General features: G+C 38.8%; 1 protein-coding gene across 4 annotated transcripts; it reads left to right on the top strand.

Moving 5' to 3' along the window:
• The first annotated feature begins 1,526 nt into the window (after window positions 1-1,526).
• Window positions 1,527-11,459, top strand: LOC144194808 (SKI family transcriptional corepressor 1 homolog-B-like). 4 transcript variants are annotated; one of them, XM_077714124.1, is made up of 9 exons: window positions 1,527-1,799; window positions 4,418-4,450; window positions 4,988-6,695; window positions 7,536-7,614; window positions 7,721-7,777; window positions 7,889-7,951; window positions 8,704-8,778; window positions 8,910-8,984; window positions 10,900-11,459. In XM_077714124.1, exons 1-9 carry the CDS (start codon window positions 1,648-1,650, stop codon window positions 10,992-10,994), a joined length of 2,337 nt encoding a protein of 778 aa, XP_077570250.1. In that variant the 5' UTR covers window positions 1,527-1,647; the 3' UTR covers window positions 10,995-11,459. The 4 variants fall into 4 exon arrangements, 3 of the variants coding, with proteins under 3 accessions (XP_077570250.1, XP_077570249.1, XP_077570251.1); XM_077714123.1 differs by having other exon boundaries at window positions 10,897-11,459; XM_077714125.1 differs by lacking the exon at window positions 1,527-1,799 and adding an exon at window positions 3,031-3,130 and having other exon boundaries at window positions 10,897-11,459.
• The last annotated feature ends 350 nt before the right edge of the window (window positions 11,460-11,809 follow it).

Below are 11,809 nucleotides of genomic sequence, written 5' to 3'. Positions count from 1 at the left end.
ATTGGCTAGTATCTAAATGTCCAGAGCTGTCAACTGCACTGAAAGATGAGCTTTCAAAGCCAGTCCTTCAAATTTATTGTAATTTGACGTCCATTGTTATCAATGGCACCCAATGAGTTAATTGAAATTATCGTGGAAAAAATATTAATTATAGTGTGATTGGGGGCATAACAGGCTATGTATATTTTTCTTGTAATTTGTTTTTAGTTCACATTTAATTACTAATATACAATTTACTTATGGCTCTATGTGCATGGGCATTATGTTTTGGTTCATTTAGACCACGTTTGTATGTTAACTTTGTGGTCAACAATGGTGGGTTAAGGCAGGTGTGGCTCTTGAGCTGCATGCGGCTCCCAGTTAAAATAACTATGGCTCTATGATTCTTATCATATTTTGTATATACTATGACTCATTGCCTCGCTTGATGTTTCTCTTATTTTTATTCTCTCTTAAAGCAATTTAATTCACCAGGGCCCATTAAAAACAAATGATGAATTATATTCAAAAAATAGATTCTTTTTTTATGCTGCTTCTGACACATTGTGGCTTTTTGACTCTCACTGTTTAAAATGTTGGGTTTTTTTAGTCTTAACTTGTTCACCAACCCTGGGTTAAAGTTTTATTTTTATACAAAAAAAATAAGGATTAAAGCAAATCTGCGAGCACCCTTTTAATGCAGATGTTTTTTTAATTTATTTATTTATTAATCGTTTTGAAGTCCTGACACTGGAAATCATTGCAACAGGTTGGTGGCCCCCAGCAAACGTAGTGGTCTCGATATGAAAATATAATAATCCCATAGGATGCTTTGCGATGTTAAAGCACTCGTGCACGCATGAATATTTCACGATAAGGTTTGTTGCTACAATCGAGGCCCCGCTCATTTGTTTCCTGCAGAAATAATAAGGAGCTCGACTAAAACGACTGCTTAAATGTCTCATTAAAAACTCCCTGCCGCACGCGACCATGCGGCCACGTCATCTCACGTTTCCCAGAGAAGGAGCCGGCACAATGACTGCATGGATCTGGCCCGTATAAATAATTAAGAAGAGAGGAATAATTACAGTGTAAAATTGTAATTATTGGTGGGGGCGGTAGGGAAGCCTCTTGACGGTGAAAGATGAGCTCAAGGATCATGTTTTAGCATCAATATTGTAAAAGATGCTGCAGCAGCATGCGTCAAATTCATGTAAAAAAATCTTATTTATGTATGGAAAGGAGCAGAAATTGAAAATATACCATGCCAATAGCACTTTTAAACACCTGGTGAGACGAGTCAATGTGACTCGGCCTATATATTTGTTGTATTTCAATGTTTATTGTTTTTGGATCTTTCAAAATTCAATTGTCCTAGGTGGTCGCAAAATAAGTATCCTTCTCATTTAGACCATGACCTCCTCAAGCACAACAGCATGTCTGCAGGCTACAGTTTTGGATGGGTGGGTGTGCAGCTGCTGCACCCCCTTAAGAAGAATACATTTGGCCACTTTTATCCCTCGACTGACCTCCAGTTAAATGTGGGGTTTGCTTTACCTCTTTATAAGGCAAGTGACTATTTATTTATTTGGTTAAGAAAAAAAATAAACATCATATTTTGGATCTTAGGTGAATAAGGTTTGCCATCTGAGTGTGAGGGATATAGACATGCGCCAAAAATATGATGTCGATACTACCTCTTGCCTTTTATTATTATCTCATTTAATTTTCGAAACCACTTTATCCTCATTAGGGTTACATGGGGTGCTGGAGCCTATTCCAACTGACTCCGAGCCAGAGGCATGGGACACCCTGAATCGGTGACCAGCCGATCGCAGGGCACAAGGAGACGAACAGTCATTCGCACTCACACCCATACCCAGGGGCAATTTAGAGTGTCCAATCAGCCTACCATGCATGTTTTGGGAATGTGGGAGGAAACCGGTGTACCCGGAGTAAACCCACGCTGGCCCAGAAAGAACATTCAAACTCCACACAGGTGGACTTGACCTGGATTTGAACCCAGGACCCCAGAGCTTTGAGGCCGGCCTATTATTATTATAATACATTTTCCACGAATACTCATCATTTGTATTCATATCTTTTCTGATTAAACAAATTCACAAATGGGCCCTAAAATGTTTTAGTTAAATTAGTTCACATTCATTTATTTATTTTCTAAATTAAATTTCATAGTATTTAACACGTACCCTGCCATTGACAATGACAGGCATCCAGTTCATTTAATCTATGATTATTGACAAGCTCCCCTAGTTAGAATAGACTGGCCGTTTAGCACCGTCAATGGGTCAGATGAGTGCCCTATAACGGGTTATTCTTAACTACTAATTGCAATGTTGGTGAACAATTTAGACACACACACGTGTATATATATAAATGTATATGTATGTATGTATATGTATGTATGTATGTATGTATGTGTATATATATATATATATATATATATATATATATATATATATATATATATATATATATATATATATATATATATATATATATATATATATATATATATATATATATATATATATATATATATATATATATATATATATATATATATATATATATATATATATATATATATATATATATATATATATATATATATATATATATATATATATATATATATATATATATATATATATATATATATATATATATATATATATATATAAATTGATTGTGCTTTAAGAGAGAATAAATTAGAGAAATATGAAACGAGGCATTGAGCCTCAGTATATACAAAATATGATAAGAAGCAAAGAGCCACCTTCATTTTGGCTGGGAGCTGTATGCGGCTCGAGAGCCACGTGTTCGCCAACCCTGACTTATTGTGAAGGTTTATATACAATATGAAATTTAAAAATTCAATTTTATCAAACTGATCATGTTCATTTAACATGATTATGAATGACCAACACTGCCTAATTTTACCAAAAGAGGAATGCTCACCATTGATATAAAAAACAAATGAGGGGCTTATTGTTAATTAAAATGCTCTGTTTTAATGCAACCCTGTCAGGCAAGCTCAAAAATGAAGAAAGCAGCCCCAGCCATTTTGATTCTGTCATTATGTAAATGCAATTTTGTGACTATAGGAGCACCTGCTGCACAGCTGCAGGTACATCCACAATGTTTACACTGTCTCACGTCACTCTTATTTTCCCCCCACGGGCAAATATTCATAAACGTTAAAGCATGTTTTAAACGTCATTTTATCCCCCCACCCACCTTCCCTGCTGCCACATATTTCCATTCAATGTGGCCGTGGAAGCCAAGCAGATGGTGTAACTTGATAAATGAGCCAGGACATTTGTTTTTCTTGTGTACCACCCTGACAAAAAAATAATAATTGGATAATCTCAACTATCATAATGCATATTGTAGATGTTGGTGGTCGCCAGTTTTTTTTGTTTATTCCAAGATTTTTGTTAAAATAAGATTGTGTTCATAAAAAAACAGACTAAAAGGACAATGTTATGTTTAGCATTTTAATTTACCAAGATGCGTTTGAAGTGACTATTTTATAATGAAAATCCGTATTTTGACATTTAAGATTTTTAATCCTCAAGTGACTATTTTTGGACATTTAACAAAAAAACGTAAAATGCTGCAATTTTAATATGATTTCCAGAATTATACACTTTCACCCAATGCATTTTTAAATGGGCGGGGCGAATCAACGCCCCTCCCAGTCAAAATGAATTAGGCTCCTAGTATCATCAATGAATTAAGTGTATTATAAAAAAAATCATGGGACTCATATTTACGTTCCTCATTAAAAGAAGCGATAATTGTGCATTTTAAAAATCTTCACTGCTGCAATTTGAACTCCACAATCATGAAATAAGAAAACTTGTAAACTACTTTGAGATCAATCTGACTCACAATAGATCACATTAAAAACGACTATTTATTTGATTATCAGGCTTTAATTATAATGTTAGTAACTTGGAAAAAGTCCCACAGGGCCTTTATTTTGGAGACTGGCTACTCGGGACTAATATAAATTACAGACTAGACTTCCCCATATGCGGAGAATATGGAGTATTTTATTCTTATTTTTTATTCTCCAATATAAATGTAAGGACAGCTGCGGCCTAAATGTGACACTTGTTCTCGCGTCTTGCATGCGTCAATGGCGTACAATTATCCTGAACGGGTTCTCGTCTGGGAACAAGAAAGGGGGAGAGAGAGAGAGGGAGAGATGTGGGGGGGTTAAGCGAGAGAGGGAGATAGGGACCGCTGCCATTCACTTGCCTGCTATCCAACAGGATGGAGGCACCTTATCCACTGCAGCATGTTTACACTTAAAGTCAAATAACATCCAGAAACCAATATAATCTTCTATCCCTCCCCTCTATTTGGTTCTTAGTCACTTTTCTTGGTGTGTTATCTTTTTTTGCAGCCATTTTGGAGGTGTTGTCGTGTGGAGCGGAAGGTAAGAATTGCATTTTTTTTTTTGAAATTATGATTATTACTAGTGCAATTGTTTGTTTTGAATGTCTTAAATTTAAGTATGAATGCAGCTTTTTAGGTGGGCGTAAATGCATGCAAATGGTAAATGTGGCCTTGTTGGTAGTTCAAAACTAATCCGCACTGATTCTTTAATTATATATAGGGTTGGTCTTTTATTAACAATGCAAAGAAGCACTGTTGGATCCCTGTAATTACCAGCAAAGAAGCTTACACTCGTTCTTTCCTCCGGGCTAAGCGCATTGCTGCGGCTCAGGCTGCATTTTCCTTCTGTCCTGATCTTCCTCTAAAGGTCTTATGTGGTTCTTAAAAGTAGTTGGCTCCTAAGTGTTTAAGCGATTTGAAGATAAGTGGGGCAGCAGCACCAGGGTAGATAGAAGAACCTTTGAAAAGATCCTTTTTGTGTTCGTGATAAAAAAAAAATCGATCGTTAAATCAATCAAATTTAAAAAGATTCCTGCATTTTGCTGTCACCCCATGCACATTTCCATGTGATTGACAGGCTTCCAGGGATGGCGTCAATAGCCGGACATCTTGGAGAAGAGCGCTCCTCCCCGAGTCCCAAGCGGGACGTTCCGGGCCTCTCCGGCACCCTCAAGCCGAACCAAGTGAGCGAGACCTCTCTTTACGGGGTGCCCATCGTCTCCCTGGTTATAGACGGGAGGGAAAGGCTGTGTCTGGCCCAGATCTCCAATACGCTCCTGAAGAACTACAGCTATAACGAGATCCACAACCGCAGGGTGGCGTTGGGCATCACCTGCGTACAGTGCACCCCCGTCCAGCTGGAGCTCCTGCGACGCGCCGGCGCCATGCCCATCTCATCCAGGCGTTGCGGCATGATCACCAAGCGCGAAGCCGAACGGCTGTGCAAGTCTTTCCTGGGGGCACACAGCCCCCCGAAGCTGCCCGAGAATTTCGCCTTCGATGTGTCTCACGAGTGCGCGTGGGGCTGCCGGGGCAGCTTCATCCCGGCCCGATACAACAGCTCCAGGGCCAAATGCATCAAGTGCACCTTTTGCAACATGTACTTCTCACCCAATAAATTCATTTTCCACTCGCATCGCACCCCGGAGTCCAAATACATGCAGCCGGACGCGGCCAACTTCAACTCATGGAGACGCCACTTAAAGCTGACGGAGAAGAAGCCCTCGGAGGACATCAACCACGCCTGGGAGGACGTCAAAGCCATGTTCAACGGGGGCAGCAGAAAGAGGACCCTTCCCACGGGGGGCTCGAGAGAACGCTCGCCGGTCAGAGCGCCGATGTCCTCCGCGCTCGGCCGCACTTCTTCGCCGGAAGTGCCACGTAAAACTTTACGCTGCGACGACGACCACGGGAGCAATAACATCCCCTTGGCGGCCACGGGGAGGAGCTTCCCCCTCATCCCGGTGCCCAGTAAAAACTTTGGCCTACTCCAAAAAATCCCCCCACCCTTATTCCCGCACCACCCGTACGGTTTCAGCTACGGCTTGTGTCCGAAGAAAAGCGACGGCTTGCCGGATATGACCAAGTCCAACGTGCCCGGCGTGTTTTGGCCAGCCGCCGCCGCTGCAGCCGCTGCTGCCGCCGCCGCCAAGGACGCCCTTTACCCAGCTTTCCCCGTGTTTTGGCCCACGGCGAGCGGCCTCCCCCTGCCGCACTACTCGGCCTCCCCGCCCAAAGCTCCGGAGCTCCCGGGCGTCCGCCAGGCCGAGCTCGAACACCCAGACCCAAGCGAGAGAAGGGCAAACACCCCCAAAGAGGCCCAGCACCAGCAGCCGGATGCCGGGGAGCGATGTCCGAGTTCATCCGGCAACGACGACAGGTCCGGGGATGAGACCCCGCACCGGAAAATCGGCTATATTTCCGCTTTCAGGCCCGTGGTCAAAGACGCCGAGAGCATCGCCAAGTTGTACGGGACCCGGGAAGGCTTCGGCGTGAGGCCCGGCTACCTCTCCCCGGACTTTGTCAGCGAGACCTCCAGCTATAGGTCCGCGTCACCGGACAGGGACGAGGACGACGACCCCGACGTGGACGTGGAGTCCAACAGGGGAGAAGAGGAGGAAGAGGAGGAGGCGGCGAGAGGAAAACTTCCCGTGTGGGTCGAGACGGGACCAGAGAGCCGGCAGGAGAAGCCCAGCAGCCCCGCTGAAGCCTCACCGGAGGGCCCCTTGCACACCGGCTCGTCCGATGAAGGCAGGCTCACGCGAGATGGATCACCTCTTCCCTACGTAAGATATCATTCATTTTATCCTATTTATTATGACTATGATTTGTCCAATAAACCACTTGCTTTTGCACAAATAAGAAATCTAACCATCACACTGCTTTATTAACAGTTTTTATTTCCCCCGAACTAGACACCACTGTTTCATCCTACACTGTCTTTGAATGCAATTGATTTGAATGCTTTTATTGTCATTTTACAAATAAAATGAGATTTAAAGCTTCAACACAAAGTGCACAAATAACAACAACCCACAAACAGACAAATAAATAAGCAATCATTGATAACAATAACCAATAAATAAATAATCAATAATATATCTTGTAAACAGATTGTAAACACTCCTCATTAAAAAAACATTGACTTATGTATGATCAATCATTCTTATTATTATTGTGACTATTTGTATATTTTTTGATTTATAAAATGATAAAAATAATACAAAATTTAACAAATTAAAATGAATTAAATCAGAATGACACTGGTTATAAGCCCAGCAAAGATGTTCTTTTTTGTTAGTATTTACCTCTTTCGTTCTCCTCGACATCAAAAGACCATTAATTCAGTTAATTCAAACTGAATGCTCACATATCAGTATTATTGACAGGGTTAGACGTCTAATAAATTTGAGTGGGAGGAATGGCAGTGATTTTTTGCTCTTTGCCTCTCCCACAGTGGCAGCCAATGAATTAAATTGGTGTCTTATGAATAGAATATTTAATCACACAGCAAAAGTGGAATGGCATCTCTTCGTATCGGTGCTTGTTTTTTTTGCACAAACCTTAGGCCCCCATTGTGTAAAGTTGAAATGACATTTTGTGTGTGTGTGTGTGCCATTTTGCAGGTGTATGCCCATGAAAAGGACTGCCAAGTGCACACGGACGAGAAGCTCGAGTCATCGAGTAGTCCCTGCAGATCAAACGGTGATTATTTGGGTCATTTACCGTGCGTGTGCGCGCGCACCTCATGCATATCAAGCCTTTCTTCCTTCTTTTAAAACCCAATTTAGTTGTTTTTTTTAATGTTCAGGTGCATACCAAGATCAGCGAATCATAAAATCAAATCAGGAACAAAAGGATAACCAAGGTATTAATTTCATTTCAATGTAGAAATGTAGCATCATCTACATTATCGAAGGCTAAGATTCATTTATATGTTCACAATTCCATGTTTTTAATACCATTTTTTTGTCCACAGCGGATGGAGCGTTGCACATTGACATCAGTGTGCAACAACAAAATCTGGAAAACATGGCAAAAGGTAGATGATTCAATAAAAATCTAATGACAAAATAAATGGTGATATGCAATCCGGTTAATGCAATGAATAGGAATGACAATTGATGTATGAACTCGCTTAGAAAACGATCATTCGGATGCTGATCTCTGATTCATGAATCTCAAGCTCACATTATAAATACTCGCATCTGCCATGCTAAATATCCTGTGCCACATTACACATGCCGAATTTGCATCTTATGAGCCTAAACTGTTCCCATAGGTGTTGTGCACTAAATCACAAGACATGGTCGTTTGCACGTATTATTGTAAGAGAAAATCGTTTAGAGGCTATTAATATTTTAACGAACAGAGTCCTAACCCTGAGGCGTGGCAGCTAATTATTTTTGAACGCTTGGAAAAACCCTGAGACCCGAATATCATGGCCTCACATAGCCTGCGGGCACTGTGCGACAATTTCTGTGGCACACACACACACACACCCCTACACACAACCTACATAGACGAGAGTGGGAGGCAACGTTTGTTGTCCCAATTGCAGCTAATGTTGCCATTTTCTCTCATATTACATATATTCAAAGTACATTATTCAAGAGAGTCATGTGGAAATTGAAGTGATATAGTCCATATTTGGCATGAAATGGGCCTTTATAAAGAACAAAATGCGCAATTGTTACTAAGAATTCAGAAAAGTGAAAATCCATCCAGATTTTTTTAGCACCTTTTATTTCATTGGGCGGTTGTTCAATAATGGTTGTATGTTTTTCTTAACAGAAGAGTTGCAGAAGCAACTCGTGGAGCAAATGCAGTTAAGGAAAAAGCTAGAAAGAGAATTTCAACATTTAAAAGGTGTGAGTACGTCTATCTTTTAGATCACATCAATCAATGAAATATTGAAGCTACATCTCTCTCCTATGTTATATATAACAACAAGAATGGGTATTATTAATGATTTCATAATACTATGTGGTATTCCGCAGATAATTTTCAGGATCAAATGAAGCGTGAGCTGTCCTACCGAGAGGAAATGGTCCAGCAGCTGCAGATTGTACGAGGTTGGTGTCTCTCTGCTTTATGCATCAAAAGGACAGAACTTGAAAGCCTATGAGTGCTCTTTAACTGAAAGGAAACACATTTATAGACATGGGATTTTGGATTGCATTATAAAATTGAAAAGGTAAACCTAGCTGGCACATAAATAGAATATATTCACAATTCGGGTCAATTCAATTAGGTCCAGAAGTATATTGACATATTTCATAAATACATATTGGATTTGAATTTCAGCTGTTACGATGTGATGGACTTTCAAGGTCACACAAAAATTTGGCATTGTGCATCAATGGTCTGTTTACATGCGGCTCGGCCTCACAGTTCTGAGATTGAGGGTTCAGTTAAGTGGGTCCCGCCCCACTTTCCTGCGTGGAGTTCCCGTGTAAACATGCATGCTAGGCTGGTTGAACAGTGTAAATTGCCCCTAGGTATGAGTGTATGCACAAACTGTTGTTTGTCTCCTTGTGCTCTGTGATTGGCTGGCCACCAATTAAGGGTGTCTCCTGCCTGATGCCCATAGTTGCCTGGGATAGACTCCAGCACCCCCCACAGCTCTTGTGAGGATAACTGCCACGGAAAATCAATGAATTAATGTTTGATTACATGAAAGCTCTTTAAAGTTGATTCTAGAAAAATAATTGCAACTTTGTCTCAATACTTCGGGACTTAACTGCATGTGTCTATTGTCTATCTTTCCAACTCCAAACAAATTTTTCCCCTTTGTTGCGGCTATTGATATCCAAAACAAAATGTGAAACTGAAACCACCAAGTTTTGTTTGCCTAGGTTGCTTTTTTTATCCTAAATCATACTCTGGAAAATTGAATAGACAGCCCATTATGTTGTGCTATATCAGTTACATGCAGTAGACAGCAACTAAAGCCCCCGTTAAAGGACTGGCTTCATGTTACTCTTGTTTAAGTACACAGCTGGGGTCACTGTAAATATCACGAGGGCAAACTGCATGTTTGTACTAGATCCCTTATTTATTTTTTATTCATATTATGCTTGATTGACACTTTGTCTGGCAAGCTGAACCAGAGCAACTCACAATTTGCAACAGGCCAAGCTCAATGTACTTGTATATGGTTCAATTAATATATATATATATATATATATATATATATATATATATATATATATATATATATATATATATATATATATATATATATATATATATATATATATATATATATATATATATATATATATATATATATATATATATATATATATATATATATATATATATATATATATATATATATATATATATATATATATATATATATATATATATATATATATATATATATATATATATATATATATATATATATATATATATATATATATATATATATATATATATATATATATATATATATATATATATATATATATATATATATATATATATATATATATATATATATATATATATATATATATATATATTATATAAAATATGCAAGAGGTTTTGAATTTATCTTACTGTATGTGTGTTTATAAACATATATACATTGTACTTTAGAGCTGGGCAAAAATGATACATTTTAATTTGGATTAATTATATTAAAGCATCTTATGTATAACAGACTATTATAAAAATGCACTGCCATATGAATGAAGAATATATTTAGTTAAAATATGATGAAAAATGCCAAAAACTACATCAAATCACAAGAATTTTTTTACTACTATACATGTTACCCGTCAAATTGTGTGTGTGGCTAAAATTCAGGTGCAGTTGGTCCAAAAATTACAGTAAGTATATGTATTGCTTTGTGAGGTAAATCGTTAACTTGCATATCCTAAATGTACATTATCTGTACAGTATATAGGGTTAAATAATCAAGAAAGCAAAGTTGGGCTGAGTGGACATATTCTTACTGATATTCTTTCTCCCTAGAAGCTCACGACACCCTCCACAATTTTTCCTGCAAGATGTTGACCCCCCGCCAGTGTACTGGATCCTGCACCTTTAAACCCCCTCTGCTGCCTCCATGAATTCTAACCCCCCCCAACACAACCACATCCACTATGTAGATACACTGGTGATTTCTAGTACTTGAATGAAAAAGCTTACACTCAGAGAAGCAGGATTTCTTTCAACATTGTATTATGTTGAGAATTTGTTGTAAAAGCTCATACCAAGAAGGCCCGCTACTTAACTATTCTGAAAATGGGAGAAAACGCACTATATACAGTATACCATGACAATGTGCAATGGCATGTGTAAATGTGAGAAGTTAAAAAATCTGTCATTATTTAGCTTTTTATTGCTTGTTTTAAATACATTCTGTTTATATACATATATTCATTCCCTGTTCAGATAATTTTATACCACCGTCTGTGTTGTAAAGCACTTTAAATGGGAAATGTCACTGCTTTTGTCGTCCTTTGTATACCAAATGGTAATGTCAGAAAAAAAGAAGGATCTTTATGTTGAAAAAGAAGCACTTACACTTCAACTGCGGCTGAGATCATAATGTATGTTTGTGATCATGCAATAAAAAATAATAATTTCTCTCCAAGTGTGTCATTTTTACATAGTGGACAGCACAGCTTTAAAAAAAAGGGGGTTATGCTTAAAATATTTCATGACAAGATGATGTGGCGTATGGCCTTGTCTATAGTATTAATGAATGGAAAGGGGTGGGAGTGGGGGCTGTATGTTCCATCAATGGTCTGAGTCTGACACCTACTGGGGCCAGAGAGAACAAGATCCTCTTGCTTCCTATTCTATCTGACTTTAATATGATCTCTTTCATTAGGCACCAACATCAAGGCCTTATAATGTTTGACATGGTGCCAGGGGAGCA

Source organism: Stigmatopora nigra, chromosome 3, assembly GCF_051989575.1.
Source record: "Stigmatopora nigra isolate UIUO_SnigA chromosome 3, RoL_Snig_1.1, whole genome shotgun sequence".
Taxonomy (NCBI): Eukaryota; Metazoa; Chordata; class Actinopteri; order Syngnathiformes; family Syngnathidae; genus Stigmatopora; species Stigmatopora nigra.
Note: the sequence above shows the minus strand (reverse complement) of the source record. Positions and strands in the feature narration are given on the sequence as shown.